A 17867-nucleotide genomic window follows, 5' to 3' on the forward strand; every position below is an offset into this window, starting at 1 on the left:
GAGAGTCTGGGACTGACATGTATGCACTACCATGCATGGAACAGGTTACACTACCATGCCTGGAACAGGTAACCAGTGAGACCCCGCTGTACAGCACAGAGAACTCTACTTAGTGACCTGTGGTGATCTAGATAGGAGAGGAATCCAGAAGGGCGGGGACACGCATATACAAATGGCTGGCTCACGTTGCTGTACAGCAGAAACTAGCACAGTGATGTGGTGCGACTATACTCCAATTAAAAAAATGTAGACTAGATGTAGACTAAATGTCAGTAAGGGCCATAAACAAGGAGGAGTAGAAGGGGGATATAGAACTGTATCATGAGAAGCAAGGCCAAAACTATTTTGCCGAGGAAGGGTGAAGAGTAAGCCTGGCAACCAACAAACACTTCTCAGAAAAATGAGGGAATGCAGTTGTTCTGTACTGTCCTGGTACCTAGAGCAATACAGTATTTCCAAGGAAGGCTCAAAATATGCTTTTTAACACTCTCTTCAGGAGATTTTTATCCAGAGGGCCCGATAGTTGCTCTAAGGGTCAGAAATAGAGTCCAGAACAGGATGGTCAGCCAAATCTTCAGGAAGACCACTGCAATTAAAGCTTTTTACTATCACAGGGATGATGGTGGAAACAAGAGTGAGCTGAAGTATGTACAGGGGCTGGTTAATACCCAGCAGGGACATCAAAGAAAAGACACCTGCATTCGTGAAGCAGGAGGTCGGATGACTTCCAACACTGCACTTCCAACAGCACATGCTCAGGGGGCTAGTCTGAAACCTCCACAGTCTCACTCACCCTTATGTCTCAAAGACAAATATGGAGCCCAGCACAGAATGGCTCTCTCAGATATACTGGTGCAATGTGTGAATAAATGAAGTGAAAAATAAAAGTGTCTGGCTCCAAAGTCAAATGAAAAGAGAATGGCTATTTCATTTTTTGGAGATTGCTAAATACACCAATTGTGAATCACAATCAAGGTTACTCATAAATATAAGGAAATAGTCTTGTAATAATTTCACATCTTGACTTGGAAATCAACTCTGAATTAAATCACACCAAGGGTTACTGTGAGGTTCCCACAGTAAATATGTGAAAATGCACTGCAGATTGTAAATGACTATCAGAAGGACGGGGTGATTACGGTAATAATAATCCAGCCCGACAGATTATGATAATTCAGAGGGCTGGAAACTAACCTTGAAAATGAAACCAACTTTTATAGCCACAGGTCTGAAAAAGGTCCATTAGCCATGTGTTCTGTTTAATTGTCAAAGGAGGGCATATTTTAAAACACCTTCAAAGATGTGATGGTGTTCTAATTGACCTGGTAAGTTAAGCTATTTATAGTTAACTCTAAGCAAATTTCTTTAGTCATGAGACACCAAATTCTCAACAAAGAATATACATTAAATCAACCTTATATTTAGAAATTCTCAAAATAGAAAGCTTTCTTTCACTAGATACAAAGACTAGACTGTCAGATACTATATTTGTATCCCTTTCCTAGAAGACTGAGGGTTCTTTCAAAATATATCTATCATTTCTCCACAGTGGCTGATCAAACCTGTCACTGAAGAATGTTCTGAACAGGCAACTCGTAGTACAAGCAAGGTTTATTTCTGTCAGAGGCTGACTGCTGAAGTGTGAAAGAAACTCATTAAAAATCTCTTACTGTGAACTTACATTGTTAAAAAAAAAGAAAGAAAGAAAGAAAAGGGGAAAAGAGAAAGAAAAACCCAAGAAAGAAAAAGGAAGGAAAAAAAAAGAAAAACTTAATGAAGGGTACACTGAGATACACTCATATGGTGCTTTTCTTTCTTATTCTTCTTGAGGAAACAATTACAAGAGAGCAATTAGTCCTGGGAATACAGCCCACACTGACTATCCCAGGAAATCAAATAAGATCATTTTATTTTATGCTAATATTACGAAAAGCTAAGGAAGTAGATTAGAATATTGTACTATAGGAAAAACGACGCAAAACAAACAACATTGTTTACCTTAATCTTAAAACGAGGTTTACGGCACAAGAAGCTTCTCTGTAGTCTTCACTAGCATTGGGTAGGCCCTTTAAAAACAAAACAGCCAACAGTTATAAACTCGGGAAACAAATGCATAAAATCATGATAACCATTGATTCGTAAGTCCTTTCTTCCTGGAAATTTCAATACTAGGCCTTTTATTACAGGCCTATTATTTGGGCACAAAACACCTCTGTGTGAAGGCTGGAATGATGTTTATCTCCCATCACAACTGTGGATCTGAATGTTTCATATAGAAAGCCTCAGTAGGAGGATGGGCCCTGTGAACAATTGGTATACGCTGCAGTAAGTCCAAAGAAGAAAGATCAGCCATCTAAAGGGGCACCTTGCAACCTGAGCCATGGACGGCATCTACTGGGCCTTGGGGATGCACAGAGGTTGGGCACTTTAAACTTCAAAGATGCAGAGGAAGAAGGAACGTAGCAGATGAGGCCAGTTTGCCTTTCTCACCTAGAGCCTGTTTCCTTGAGCACAGATCATCAGTCATGAATGCCTCTACGGAACAGGCCCTTCCTACTTTATGAATCCTTGGACATGAGACCTTCCCGTCAGAGCAGAAAAAATAAGGAATTTTTGGTCAAGACTTGGCTCTGCCACTGACCAGCTTTGCAAACGTGGGCAAGTCATTCTGTGAACGTATTTTCTCATCTACTAAATGGGGATAATATTTGCCTCGAAACTTTCCTGGGAGAACAAATACTATATATGAAAAGGAGTCCAACTATACCATGTTATACAATACTAGGTATCCTAATTCCTTTTTCCATTTCCTTTATTCTTTGCCTTTTGATCCTTTATTATTCCTACATCTCCTTTCATCATTCAACCAATCCCTACAGTTTATCTCAAGGTGCTATACTAAGTTGCCTGCTAAGTTGCTTCAGTTGTGTCTGACTCTGTGTGACTGTAGCCTGCCAGGCTCCTCTGTCCATGGGATTTTCCAGGCAAGAATACTGGAGTGGGTTGTCATTTCGTTCTCCAGGTGAATCTTCCTGACCCAGTGATCGAATCCATGTCTCTTATGTCTCCTGCAATGGCAGGCAAGTTCTTTACTTATGACTAGCACCACCTCGGAGAAGGCAATGGCACCCCACTCCAGTACTCTTGCCTGGAAAATCCCATGGATGGAGGAGCCTGGTAGGCTGCAGTCCATGGGGTCGCTAAAAGTCAGACACGACTGAGCAACTTCACTTTCACTTTTCACTTTCACGCATTGGAGAAGGAAATGGAAACCCACTCCAGTGTTCTTGCCTGGAGAATCCCAGGGATAGGGGAGCCTGGTGGGCTGCCGTCTATGGGGTCGCACAAAGTCAGACACGACTGAAGCAACTTAGCAGCAACAGCGCCACCTAGGAAGCTAAGTTGCTTAATACAAAGTAAAGACATAAACTGAATCCTGGTTCCACCTCTAAGCTGTTGTGCAACCGTGGATGAGCCACTTGACCTCTGCAAATCTTTGCTTCCTCATCTATAAAACAAGGTCAAAGACTAGATGTCTGACCTGCAACCATGAAAGCCCATCACTCCCTCTCCTATGCATATAGCTATTTCATAAAATAGAGATCAGGTGGAATAGAAATAAATTTAAATGGAATATGCAGATTCAGGGGGAAATTTGATCACCGGGCTGGTAATACTTGATAGTATAACCACTTTGAGCTTCCCGCATAGCTCATCTGGTAAAGAATCCACTTGCAATGTGGGAGACCCCGGTTCCATTCCGGGTTAGGAAGATCCCCTGGAGAAGGGATAGGCTACCCACTCCAGTATTCTTGGACTTCCCTGGCAGCTCATATGGTGAAGTATCTGCCTGCACTGCAGGAGGCCTGGGTTCGATCCCTGGATTGGGAAGATCCCCTGGAGGAAAGCATGGCAACCCACTCCAGTGTTCTTGCCTGGAGAATCCCATGGATAGAAGAGCCTGGCATGCTACAGTCCATAGGGTTGCAAAGAGTCAGACATGACTGAGCGACTAAGCATAGCACATAACCACTTTGAGAGCCGAAGGGCTTACTATTAACTAAGTGGCAAAATCAAAATGGGGGGCCTACACTCTGAGTTTGCATAGTCCCTACCCTGGATAGGTCAGCATCCTTCATCAGGACCCAACACAACTCATGGCACATGAGTTCTGTCATATAATTTTTAATATGAATTCATTTCAGTCACTGAACTATTATTTTTACAAGGAAAGTTGTAGAGATAAACTGGCTCATGAAATTCAAGGATAAAAGAATTACAAAAACGTCATAGAAATCCAACCAGGAGCATCAATTAACTATAATGTTTTGTGACTGGAACCTAGTAGAATCCTTTTCCCATTTCACACAGTACCAGCAATTTTGGAAGCAGTCTGGTAATCAGTTCTTGCTTTTGAACCTATCATTTAAAGGTTGGAGGCCCTGAGAAGCATGGTCAATAGTGACAGTCCTCTATTTTCCCATACCCATTAAAAAAGAGAGTTTACAAGCCCCTGCTCTGGAAGCACTACCCTGATACTGTCTATCTTCCTAAAACGTCAGGTTTGTTTTTTTTTTAATCTGTCTGCAAAGCATCTCAAACGTAAATGACAGGCAGAGAAACGTACCTGAGAGTCCTGCACAGAAAGGGACTGTATCTGCTCGGGGATGTTGCTGGCGTTCACCACCATCTGTTAAGAGAGCCACCGTGACAGCACGTTAGGGCACCAAAATGGGACATTAAGGTCAGTGTGGTTACATTAAGTCTCAGTTATCAGAGACAAAAATCTTAAATAATTTAAGTAATTTTAAAGCACCATTTCCTGGAGTGTGGTCCTTTGACAACCTGCATTGGGATCACCAAGGACACCACCTGGCCTAGGATTCAGAATTTCATTGAGACAGGAGAGAATCTGCATCTTTAATAAGGTGCCCGGGTGACCCTTATGCTTCTAGAGAACCACTGAGCTTAAGTGAAAACACACAGACAATTTGGTATTTTAAACTTGATAACAGAAAGATGCTCAAGGACCATTTTTTTTTCTCGTTGCACAACTTCATCTCAAGATGGGAGCCCCTTAATGAAAGGATGTTAGGATTAGCACAACTTGCCCCTTTTAATCATTACTTTGAACAATTTATTTGCAGCACTGGATTTCAAAAAATATCTTCCCCAGAAGAGAATCTAGAGCGAGAGATTATATTTCTCCCTCTAAGCTAGAAACCTGACCCCAATGTGATACCCCAAATATTTCTGCCTCATGCCCCACTTTTGTGAACTCTGCCCTGGAACACAACTTGAAAGACAAACTGAAAGAGACACAGCAGCAAAAAAGAATGAAAAATACATATTATTGCCTAAACTTACTACCAATTCTAAAATTATCGGAAGTCATCAGAAATTCTTTGTGCCAAGAGTTTTCTAAAGTTTGAGCATAAAATTTTTGTATGCTTTTGCAAAGATAACTGTGTGCATGTTTCCACAAACAATAGTTATTTTTGTGTTAGTAATGAAGAAATAGGGGGAAGTGCACCTGCATCTGCAATTTACTCTGAACTGCATCCAAAATCAAAGATGGACCAACAGATGAATAGACAACTGTGAGATGAAGCAAGTACAGCAATGGCAGAATTGAGGTAATTGCTGGGCAGATGTTCACTATGAAATGCTTTTAATGTTGTCATATTTTGGAAATTTTTCACAGTAAAATGTTGGGGTGAAACGATTATCTTAGAAGAACAATTAACCAGTATTTACTAACCAGCCAGAGGACCTTCGCCCACCCCAAATGAATTCTTGTAAAGAATTTTCCAGACCGATTCCACAATCTTCTTTATCTTTAAATTTAAAAAAAAATATTTATTGAAGTAGAGTTGATTTACAATGTTGTGTTGCTTTCTGGTATACAGCAAAGTGATTCACTTACACATATATATTCTTTTTCATATTCTTCTCCATTATGGTTTATTACAGGATATTGAATATAGTTCCCTGTGCTATACAGTAGCATCTTGTTCATCTGTTTTACATATACTAGTGTGTATCTGCTAATCCCAAATTCCTAATTTAACACCCTACTTTTGCTAATTATATTTGTTTTCTATGTCTGTGAGTCTGTATCTGTTTTGTAAATAAGTTTTTTTTTTTTTTTTCAATGTTTTCGTTTTTCATCCCGAGGCATGTGGGATCTTAGCTTCCTGACTAGGGATTGAACCCTCACCCCCTGCATTGGAAGGCAAAGTCTTAACCACTGGACTCCCAGGGAAGCCCAGTGAAAAGTTCATTCTTAGTTAAGGTTTGAGATACAACCAAAAGCCACATGAGCACCTACAGAATATTCTACCTTTCGTCAAAGAAGTTTTGTAATCTGGAAAATTCTTAATGGCATTTACTACAGGTGACAGCTTCTCTCGTCCCTGGGGAGGTCCATCTCCCGCCCTGACCCTTACTCCTGAACCATCAGGAGCACTGAGAACTACTTAGCTGGACTGGGGGCTGGAACCCCATGCATACCACATAGCCTCACTGTGTAGGTATAACCCTGCATGTGAGAAAAAAACCAGTCTGCAGCCCCCACTGGTATACGAAGCATGCAGAGATGTACAGGAGTGGTGGACAGAGGGTGTCCCTGCACAAAATCTCTTCCTTGACAACCAACTCTAGTCTGCTAGAGCTCACCACCAAAGATCCCGTTCTATTAGTTTAGGGCATGACTTCTGGGTATACATTTTCAAATGTCAAAACTTACAAGAAAGCTAACACATTAAGCAGCTGTCATTCATTAACAGTAAAATATATATTTGTCTAATGAGTTTTTTTTTCTTTTTTGCTTTTGAACAGTTCGCTTTAAGATGGACACTTGAGAAAATGAATGTTTTTATAGGAAGAGCAAAGAAAAATCATAGATTAATACTGGACACAGCCCTGGAGCCAGGACTCTGGGACTGAATGAAAGAGGAAAAGATCTTGGAATGGAGAGAAAAAAGTGACCACATCTGTTTTTCTAATTTTTCATAGTCTCTGTCTAATCTTCTCATTTTCTGTTTTTAACAAGGCCATAGCTAAATGCAATGTGTTATCCTGGATTGGATCCTGAGACAGAAAAGGGATGTCAGTGGATAAACCAGTGAAATTCAAATAAAATCTGAGATTTGGCAGACAATAACGCAGCACTGACATGACTCAGCGACTAAACGACGACAAACAAAAGATCACTGATGAGTTTTAGTTGTGACCAATGTACCAAGGCTACAAAAAAAATTAACAGTGAAAGAACACAGAGGAGGAATGGATGATAACTCCAACCTATCTTTGCAAGTTTTCTGTAAACCTAAAATCACTCCAAAGCAAAAGGTTTATTCTCAGAAATACAGAAGACTAATTTTAGCCACAACTAAGAAAGCCAGTCACCTGCAAAAAGAACACCTTTTAGGAAGTGATATCATAAAAACATCAAGTTAAAGCCAGCTGTGATGACTACGGCTCGGTACAATCAATTTGGAGGGAGAAATCAAATCTTGGCCTCCCACGACAAATGGATATAAGACCAACAACATAAGAGCTGACAGGCTTTTGGAAAATGCAATGTCATCAGAAGTAATTTTAAAAAGCTAAAGGCAGTTTTAACAATCATCCAGTGATGCAATGAATTTAGCTTTTACATGGTGTCTAAGCTGTGGTGCAACTCACTTACCCGAAATCCACACCAAATGTATTTTCTCTTCAGAACGAAATATCAGAGTTTGGAAACGATGAACCTAGCCTAGACTCCATGACAAAATTCTTCAATATACCTGCTGTGGGCCCTACAGAGCTTCTGTCATCAAATCTGCCCACTTGGCATCATTGCTTTCAATCATTAAGAAATGAGGACAACTTTCCCAAAAGGATGTCTGAAGGGTCACAGTTGTTTGGGAGGAGGGAGGCTTGTTTGAGACTTCTAATAGGCAGTTATTTAAAACAAATCTTCAGGGATGTGGAGCACAAAACCTTCCTGGATTCCAGTCTGGACTTCTGAATTCAGAGCAGCTGGTGTGGTTTTCCTAGTCAGTGGTCCTTGATCCTAGTTAGCCACATGTCAGAATCACGCGAGCAGCTTTTTATAAATCAGAATTGCCCTGGACATCATTCCAAACCACCAAATTGTAATTTGATTTGCTGGGTCTAGGGATCTGCATTTTTAAAGCTCTCAGTTTTTCTGATATGGAGCCAGGATTGCAAATCAAGTTTTCATGTCACCGAACATATAAATTATTTACTTACTACAAATTAATAATTAATAGTAGGTGACTAAAACTTTGCAAGGCTATTTCTAAAAAACCAAGTTAGGGACACACTAGGACAAATTTCTCACTGAGTCTGGCTATAAATCTCAGTAGATAAGTGGTGTAACTCTGCAACTTGACAGTTTATACCAGAATGTCTCATCTCCAAATACGGCCCACTACCAGGCACATCTACCAGTGTCCCTCTGGCAAATACCCAACTCTGGCCTTCTCGATTTTCTCCAACTAATGCTATTAATAACTGGACATTCTGTCTTATGCTTCCTGGGAAGCCAAAGAGTCCCTCACAAAACCAGCATTTCTAAAATGCCCCTCATCTATTACAGCATCTCAATCTAAATAGGGAATTACTAAGATTACTTTCTCTAAACTTCAGCTCGATTATAAAACGTCTTCTGTCTCTTCCTCCCTTTCTCATCTATTCATAAATACGATAGAAGTATTCAGACATTTGTTTAATGTTTGATTTTCAGTACGTGGGTATCTATGTCACCAGCAAAAATGTACAGCACACCTACCTGATGCTAAGGGAAAACAGGAATAAAATACCACCCCAGGCACCCAGTGGTTTATAGTCAAGTAAACAACTCAACTGCAATTTAAATGATAAGTATTACTGAAAAGCTTATTAACATGTAAAGACAGTGGCATTTCAATGTACCATTTAGTACAGACTAAGCGTTTTCCCTCTAAAAGATGTTTAAAGGTAAATGGTACACAGTCTGAGACTGTATATAGCTTTTCCCCCCCAGTTTTATTGAGGTATAGATGACAAGATATTTAGCATGACACAGCTTTTGATAATAGCAGCTATAAAAATCCAAAGTCAGCAGATTCTATCACAATTTTGTGTACTTATGCTTTATTTATATGTGCACTCCTCAAAATGCATACACAAAAAATGTTAATGGAATATAGTCTGTAATAGCAACCTCAATGTTCTCACCAAGAAAGAAATGGTTAAACCACTGTGATATGGAATACCCCTCAGCAGTTAAAAATAAAGAGGCAATTCTATAGCAAGTACTGTGGAAAGATTTCCAAGATATAAGGCAAGATGCAACACTTTATAGTTTTTATGATCTTAATGTTTTTAAAATGATATGCTAGATTTCTTTACATACATATTTGTATGTGAACAAACAAGAAAAGTTCTGGAAGAAAACAGTGCAAACTGATAACCTCTGGAAAGACAGGACAGTCACAGGGGTCTGAGGGGCAGCAAGATAAAATGGTCCTTTAGAGTTATTTCTCTTTAATTCTCCCATACCTTTTACAAGTCTTCATGTCCCTCTCAATAAGGCCTACACAGACCCACACATTTAAAATCATAAACTCCGACCATACCATAGCTCACCCTCTACCCTATTTGATTTTTTCCCCATTACTCTTATTCCATTGTAACAAACCACATAATTTACTTATGAACACTACTGGATATAATTTATCTACTCCCACCGGAATGGAGGCTTCACAAGGACTCTGTTTTCCTCACTGACATATCCCCCAGTGCCTACTAAAACAGTGCACATCGAACAGTGCACATCATATGCTCATTACACATATTTACTATATCATTTATATTTATATAATTTACTTATATTTGTTGAATATATTCAACAATTTCAATTTCCTTTATAATAAATTAAAAAATAGCTTTTGCTTCACATCCAAACAGCAATTTGGTGTGACTGGCAAATCACAGGGCTACCTTAATTAAAAGCTGAAAGGACACAGGAACCATCATTGGAGAGAATGAACATAGCACATGATACTGAAATGTTAGCCCTGCCAAAAGCAAATAAACAAACAACAAAAAAAAGAAACAAACAAAAATGGTGGAAGTTGTATAACAGGAGGTGGAGCTGGTGATTTCTAAAGTTTGGTAGGAGTGTTTACATCCAAACTAATGTATACTTTCACAGAAATAAGCCTATCTTGAGGCTGAGCGCCAAAGAATTGATGCTTTTGAACTGTGGTGTTGGAGAAGACTCTTGAGAGTCCCTTGGACTGCAAGGAGATCCAACCAGTCCATTCTGAAGGAGATCAGCCCTGGGATTTCTTTGGAAGGAATGATGCTAAAGCTGAAACTCCAGTACTTTGGCCACCTCATGCGAAGAGTTGACTCATCGGAAAAGACTCTGATGCTGGGAGGGATTGGGGGCAGGAGGAGAAGGGGATGATAGAGGATGAGATGGCTGGATGGCATCACTGACTCGATGGATGTGAGTCTCAGTGAACTCCAGGAGTTGGTGATGGACAGGGAGGCCTGGCGTGCTGTGATTCATGGGGTCGCAAAGAGTCAGACACGACTGAGCGACTGATCTGATCTGATACACTTCCTTAATTATGCCCAAGTTCCCAAGATGGGCACAGATGCCACTGGGAAATCAAATGAGTCTAGATACAGTGAAGTGCCCAAGACTTCAAATCCCACTCAAGAAGGTTAATGCTTAATGACAAACTGACAGCATGCCATACACCGCTCTCTTTCCTGGCTATGAAGACAATACAGTTGCCAAAAAGATATTGCTTTTATTCAAATAACAGATCAGTTTTCAGAGCAATTTCAACAAGCACATAGTAAGATATTCTCAAAGTAAACTTAACAAATCCTCATGAAGAAAGAAATGCTAGGTTTCTAGATAGTATATCTAGATAGATATCTAGAAAGTACCCATCTGTCTGTACTAGTAAGGCATGACTACAGTGAATACCATCCAAAGAAGATGTCCTGCAGTGAACCAATAACGAATGATTTTTGAGTCAAGAATGCTATCGAATCAAGTTACTGTGTTCTATTTCTAGGGAGAACTGACACTTCTTGTTCACAGAAACTCTTAGTTGAAAAACCTTGATCGGCACTTCACTCTAGATAAACAGAAAAGTGGGCAAGAAGAAGGCAGAGTTCATGACAACAGGTCAAGATCATTCCAAAAACATGGCAGGATATGTGTGTGGCCAGTGTGTCCTTCTATGAGACTTACCACCATCTATGTAACTTCCTTGATCAAAGCTTATATTTTATGTATAAAATAGATTCATTCACATGATAAATAAAGGTGGAAACAGGATCTGAAGGAGTTACCAATAGGAGGCAGGCCCGTCAATGAGACATGAGAAGGGAAAGAATGGCTTGTGTCTCTGATGTTCTCTTCTTAGATGGTCCATCTGGTTATTTCCACTTAAAGCACAATGCTAAGATTTACTCCTTTTAATTAAAAGGAAATGTCTGCGAAATTTAGAGAGTTGGAATGGATATCACGTGTAACCCAAAGTCTTCAGTTTTCTTACTGAGAATATATTAATTACTAGCTTTGTAAATATTTGGAGCTATTTAAATGTGTTCAAACTTCCTCTAGGAGAATTAGCAAGTTCTCTGAACTACAGTCATCATTAGTCATTAGGATAATTAACCAGTGGAGGAAATAAAGTTAATCAAAAGATAACCAGTTCTCAAAGCTGCTGCTGCTAAGTCGCTTCAGTCGTGTCCAACTCTGTGCAATCCCATAAACGGCAGCCCACCAGGCTTCCCAGTCCCTGGGATTCTCCAGGCAAGAACACTGGAGTGGGTCGCCATTTCCTTCTCCAACACGTGAAAGTGAAGTCGCTCAGTCATATCCGACTCTAGTGACCCCATGGACTGCAGCCCACTAGGCTTCTCCATCCATGGGATTTTCCAGGCAAAAGTACTGGAGTAGGGTGCCATTGCCCTCTCCGAGTTCTCAAAGGGAAGAGGATAAAAGAGTGTGTATTGCCTACTAAGTTGCCCAGAAGACTTAAAAATTAAGACCAACAAATTCAACCTAGAGTTTCTAGCCATCTGAATATTTTGCTTTATGGTAAACCAAAAATCAAGGAGAAATTTTCCTGTATGCCTACTCTGTTTCCTAAGTGACATAAGAATTTAAGATTAAGTGAGCAACTAATTTGTGCTAAGAACCCCACTGAGTGCTTTATTAAGTGATTTTATCAGTCTCACAGCAATTCAATAAGTACTGTGATCACCACCATTTGACAGAGTAAGAAGCTGAGGTTCAGAGAGTACAGCAATCTGCCCCAATATACACAGCTCCAAAGTATTGGATTGGCCAAAATATTCTGTTGGATTTTTCCGTAAGATGTTATGGAAAAACCCGAATGAAGTTTTTGGCCAACCCAATAAGTCAGAAGGCATGAAGATTTGCCAAGTTTATGTGCCTCTTTTTTTCCTATACCACAAAAACAAAATTCTGAAGGTTCTTCCCCAAACAGCTCAGACTCTAATACTGGCAGGCAGAGGTAAAGGCGAGAGAGGAGGCAAAGAACTAAACAAGTAACCACACTCACCTCTGGATTTTCTTCTTTTACTCTTCGTGACTGTAAAACAAATACATATTTATTAATACATACATGCCTCAAGAAAATCACAAAAATAAAAGTTGACACAAGTCAGCTAACCATCATCAATGTGACCTACCTTTTCTTGAGAAAAGGCTGCTTTCCCTTCTTCACTTTTCTCATCCATCTCGTCGTCGCTCCACTCCCAGTCACCGTCTTCGGTTTTATGAAGGTGACCGCTTGACCCTGGAACTCGTCTCACCTGGATCAAAAGAAATCCACTCAAAGCTTCACCAGTCGAAAGTGAACAGTGCTTGCGAGTGCTGCCACTTGAGTCACAAAGCATACACCGACCCTGAAAATAACCTCAGTGGTTATGAATTCAGGGGTAACTAGCAAGGATTGCCCCCAAAAGCCACCCACAGCCACCCACACGCATTCTCTATCCAAAGATACTGTTTCTTGAAATGAGTTACTAAATGTGTGTAGAACAAAATATTTTGGAAGAGTACCACACATGTCAGCCATGAAGGATCAAACCCTTTTTTCACTCTGGCTTCAGTTCATATTTTATGAATCACTACACAGGAAAGGCCACAAGGGAGGTTTCAAAATTGCTTAAGGAAATGCATGCATGCATGCAAACAGACTGTTGATTAAGAGAAGGTGAGGGACCTGGGCAGCCACTAGCCTAAGGCACCTGCCATCTACAACCTACATCACAGAAGCAAGTACCCCTCTATTGCCACCTTGCTCTTTTTCAGAATCTGACATCATGATTGTTTTCCCAGGATTCTGCCCAACCTACTCGAGCAAAACAAAACAGTACTATTCTTAACACACCTTATAGCCCTTTTGAGGCCTGTGAGATTGCTAGGAACACAGCAAGATAATCAGCAACTACGTCAGATGACCTTAATAGATAACAATCTATTATATCTATAAAAACTAGATAGCAATTAGCTCAAAAATATAGAGATGTGGTCCATGCGGGTATGCTTTCCTAGTGTCTGTGTTTGAAAAGGCAAAACTTTTCAAAGGAGAGGATGACTGAGAATAATGAGCCTCTGACCAAAGTAATTTGCTTTAAAAAAAAAAACACACTCAGATCTATTTAAACTAAGCAATGTAGCAAGTGAACATAATAACCTGTGGTCCGTCAATTCAGAGAAGCCACAAGTGAAAAAAAAAAAAAAACTTTGGAGACTACCCAGTCAAACCCCCTCATTTCACAGATGGGAGAACAAAGGCCCAGAAGTGACCCAAGATCACACAGGTATAAGGACAAAATGAAAACGCCCATTCAAATTCAAGTCTTTCTATGCCAATGAATAGTAACTGTGAAAAAGCAGCTATCTAAAAATGTTCTTGGAAGACTTTGAAAGAGTATGACATGAGGAAAGACTATTTTCCATAATAGAACCTATTCACTTTTACTGTGGGAAGTTCATGAGTCCCAAGGGAAATAGCACAGACTTCAGACGTAAAGCAAGCATTTACACGCGTTGGATCAATGTGAAGTCATAAACAATGCAGACTCGGGGGTGGGTTCGATTTGAAGGCATTACCATGTGGATCCTGTACAAGCAAGCCTGATCACTTTGTCTTGAGCTGCAACATGGAAACTTGAAAAACTACCAAAAGGTTCTTACTCATAATCACAAACGGTTATGCTCAATTTTTTAAAAAAAAAACTTTTTTCTCCACTTCAAAAAATTTTTTTCTAAGTCACCTTCAAAACACTTAGCACTTAGTAAAACTCCCTCTGTGCTTGGCATATATATTTTTCCACTTGCATTCTGAGTCACTGGAAAGACCTATTTAATGATGGTGATTTTAATGATGCTCATAGATGTTGGCAAAGTACTGCAGAAAAGATGCTGAAATGCACTTCAGGATTTTCAGAACAGATTGCTCATTTTAAAGCTATATCAAAGAAACGGATAACAAGAAAATTTTCTGTTGACGTATACAGTAAAATTAATTATTTTCTTAGCAACACTAATCATGATGAGAGCAACAGAGGAAAATCTGTTAATGACTACATTAAAAGAAAGCATTTAAAGCCACATCTACTACAAAACATACTATTAATTAAGAAGTGAGAAGACAAGTAAAATTGTGGATCATAAACAGAAAAATACCTTCATTCAGACTGTAAAACTCAAACATGGTTGACAATTACTAACATTCACACGCTCATTTAAAAGAGCATACCACGGAAATCTCTCTGAAAGCAGCCAGATAGTACAGCTTCCCACCCTAAAATTCAGTTGATGTTCTCGTCCCTCTCATTCTACATTTAGAAAATCTGTCCATTTTGTTTCTACAAGAGGCATCCAACTACAGACAATAAAATGGCCAGCTTCTATTTCATTTTAGAACCCTGTCTCCCTCCTCTTGGTTTTATTTGCTGGAAGAGCAAAAGATAAAGCAAAATGTCTAGGATTATAGCCTCGGATACTGAAAGAAATGGTGGCGTTGGCCTTTAAGCAATAAACAGTGATTAAACAAATGGAATGCAGAAATTAGGACAGAGAACAATTAAAAAATCTATGTAGCATAAAATGTTCGTATAGTGTAGCAAGAATAAGAACACAAATATATTCCTTAAGGATGTTATCTTGGTTTACTGGAAAGGAAAAAACTCTAAGCATAATTTGAAACCCAGGTTTCACGGTGTAGTTATATGACACTGACCTCTAAGGAAGAGACCAGAAAGCAATTTTACAAAGTTACAGCCTTGTAGGGAGTTTGTAAGGATGACAGGAAACTTGGAGGTCTTAGAGGTCTTAGAGTTAAGGCGACTAAGTTTCACATAGTTTAAACAGTTTTGTTTTGTTTTTTTAATATATTAGGGAACTGAAGAATAATCTACAAAACAGATGCTTCAAAAATCAAAATGTGTAAAAGCTTCTATCTCGCCCCATTCCTTACAATGATGAAAATGGAGGTTACTCACCTTTAGAACAATGCTTGCATGCCAGTTACATTGTTCTTATTCTATTAAATGGCCCACTCACTTAGTAAAGCCAAGAGGTGACTGAATGAAATTTTTCCTCTGTCAGGGGTTTAAAAAATAACCCGATGATTCTCAGAGAAATGAGCTCAATTTAAGTCATAGCTAGAGGTATTCATAAGCTCACAAACTCCTCAGGTCAGAGCTGGCAACAGCGAGGTTAGACAAGCCTTTACATGCAATAACATTCATTGCCCAAACTGGGAATAAAATACAACCGAGCAGTTCTATTTATACCAAACCTCTGGGAAGGAAAGTGATATTATTTTCTCTTTCTCAAAACAGTATTTTTATGAAAATCCATTAAAGAAATGAAGTTATAATTCCCACAAAAAATAAGTCAGGCTCCACCAGACAGAGGGAACAAGAGTGTGGTTCCCAGGCCAGTTCTTGTGGCCATGGGGTCGGGTGTCAGAAGCAGAGCTAGGACAGATTGGCTAGGGAGAGGGAATGGCAGCGACAAGCGAAGCAGTCCCTGGAGCCGCCCGACTCATCTTGCCAGGGTTGCTGCTCGGAACAGGAGCTTTCTATAAATACCAGGACCTCCATACAGTATCTCAAATTGCCACCTGGCTCCAGACATAAAAACAGGAGGAAGCATGGGTACAGGAGCATACAAGAAAGCCAACGGAAGCACTTTCTACACAAGGTGTTAAATGTTAGAAATGGAGGTATGTTTCTCTAACAAACTCCTGAATAAAGGATGAACGTGACCCAAAGAAACCCAGTTTATTCCAGTTTGTCTTAGAGACACTGGCCAGCTGCTTACAGTGCCACAGTAACTCCTCCAGGAGTGGATTTGGGGATCTCCTTGGAATGATTTTCCTGCCCCTGGAAATTGTGTATTCCACTTCCCCTTCACTGGCTGGACAAACTGCCTGCCCCACTGCAGCCTGAACCCAAGAACTCGTCTCACATCCACACACCGAGAATACTCTGGGCATGGCAGAAAACAACACTCAGTAACTTTTCTCTTACCAGGCATTCTACTAACCAGACCTAGAAAACATGCTTCTAATCTACTGTTACTTATAATGTCCCTGAGGCAAGGCCAAGCAAACAAAAGAGCCTTCCAAATCATCAAAAATTAAAATTAAACTCACCAAATTTTCAGTAGTAAATAGTTTACTGTCCCCACAGCTTATACTCCGACATTTCCCCTGAGCCCACCAGCTCTCCGGCACCTCCATCCCATGCCTACTGCCTGGCCTCCCTGTGCTCTTGGGCCCTCTGTCCTCTTCTGCCTCTCCCATCAGTCCCTCCTGGCTTCTCCCCTATCATAGAAAGCCTGGAGGCCACAGCTGACGCTCTTGATGCTGCACGTATTAGCCCCCGATGCCCTCGTGCCCACTCCTGGCCAACCCACACCTGGAGGAAAGCTGCGGGCTCAGCCCGAGCCAATGGAACGGAGGCACACTGCCTGGAGCCATCACAGGTGATCGGTGGTGCTCCCGGCTGACACAGTCCAGCTGCAACCTTGCCCCTCGCCCCCAGACGAGCAGCAACAGCATCATCTAAAAAGGCTGAATCTTGGGCCCCAAGCCAGACCCACCAGTCAGAATCTTCCTTCCTGCAAACTCGGGTGATTGACAAGGCACGCAGGTTGGAGAAGCGCCTTGCCCACTGTTGTTCTAGTCTGTCTCACCAGCCCTTGATACCAGCTGTTACACATATAACAAAAGTGACTGTGCACCTGAAACATATTAACGGATTTAAGTCACTCCCAGGTGTAAAGAATCTGCCTGCCAATGCAGGGCACTCAGGTTCAATCCCTGTGTCAAGAACATGCCCTGGAGGAGGAAATGGCAACCCATGCCACCGTTTTTGCCTGGAGAATCCCATGGAGAGAGGAGCCTGGTGGGCTACAGTCCACAGGGTCACAAACAGCTGGACACGACTGAAGCGACTTAGCATATCATAGGAGTATTTACACAAAGGAAAACTGGAAAATAGTACAAATTAGGCATTGAACTCCCCACTTAAGGCCAAAATAGGAGTTCTCAAGGTTTACAAGCACACCACTGATCAAAAGACTCAGCTCATGGAAACACTGTAAAATTTGATGACATTTCACGTGAATTTAGTAGTTCACATGAATTTAGTAATAATTCCTGAGAATACTTTGATTTACAATGGCAAATATCTCAATTTTATGATATAAGCCTCTCACATTTCACCTTTAAAAGCAACACACTAATTGATTTTTACGTACCAAACATTAGTAATATACTTTACTGGAAGGA

At 40.4% G+C, this 17867-nt stretch overlaps 1 protein-coding gene across 19 annotated transcripts in view; it reads right to left on the reverse strand.

The window, feature by feature from the left end:
- The window catches only part of STK39 (serine/threonine kinase 39), a 320679-nt gene that overhangs the window by 117131 nt on the left and 185681 nt on the right, over positions 1 to 17867 (reverse strand). For 18 of the 19 annotated variants that reach the window (XR_015147123.1, XM_086355955.1, XM_086356077.1 and 15 more), the window contains 4 exons: positions 12745 to 12867; positions 12615 to 12644; positions 4628 to 4690; positions 1999 to 2066 (listed from right to left, as the gene is read on the reverse strand). Coding sequence is in view for 18 of the 19 variants with exons in the window: in XM_086355955.1 (XP_086212081.1) it covers positions 1999 to 2066; positions 4628 to 4690; positions 12615 to 12644; positions 12745 to 12867 (284 nt within the window). In the remaining variant the exon portion in view is untranslated. Of the gene's footprint in view, positions 1 to 1998; positions 2067 to 4627; positions 11157 to 12614; positions 12645 to 12744; positions 12868 to 17867 lie in introns of those variants that run through there. The other variant, XM_086356097.1, reaches the window with a different exon arrangement.

This window comes from Bos grunniens, chromosome 2 (assembly GCF_055505025.1).
Source record: "Bos grunniens cultivar Pamir isolate PY7600 chromosome 2, Bosgru_T2T1.0, whole genome shotgun sequence".
Taxonomy (NCBI): domain Eukaryota; kingdom Metazoa; phylum Chordata; class Mammalia; order Artiodactyla; family Bovidae; genus Bos; species Bos grunniens.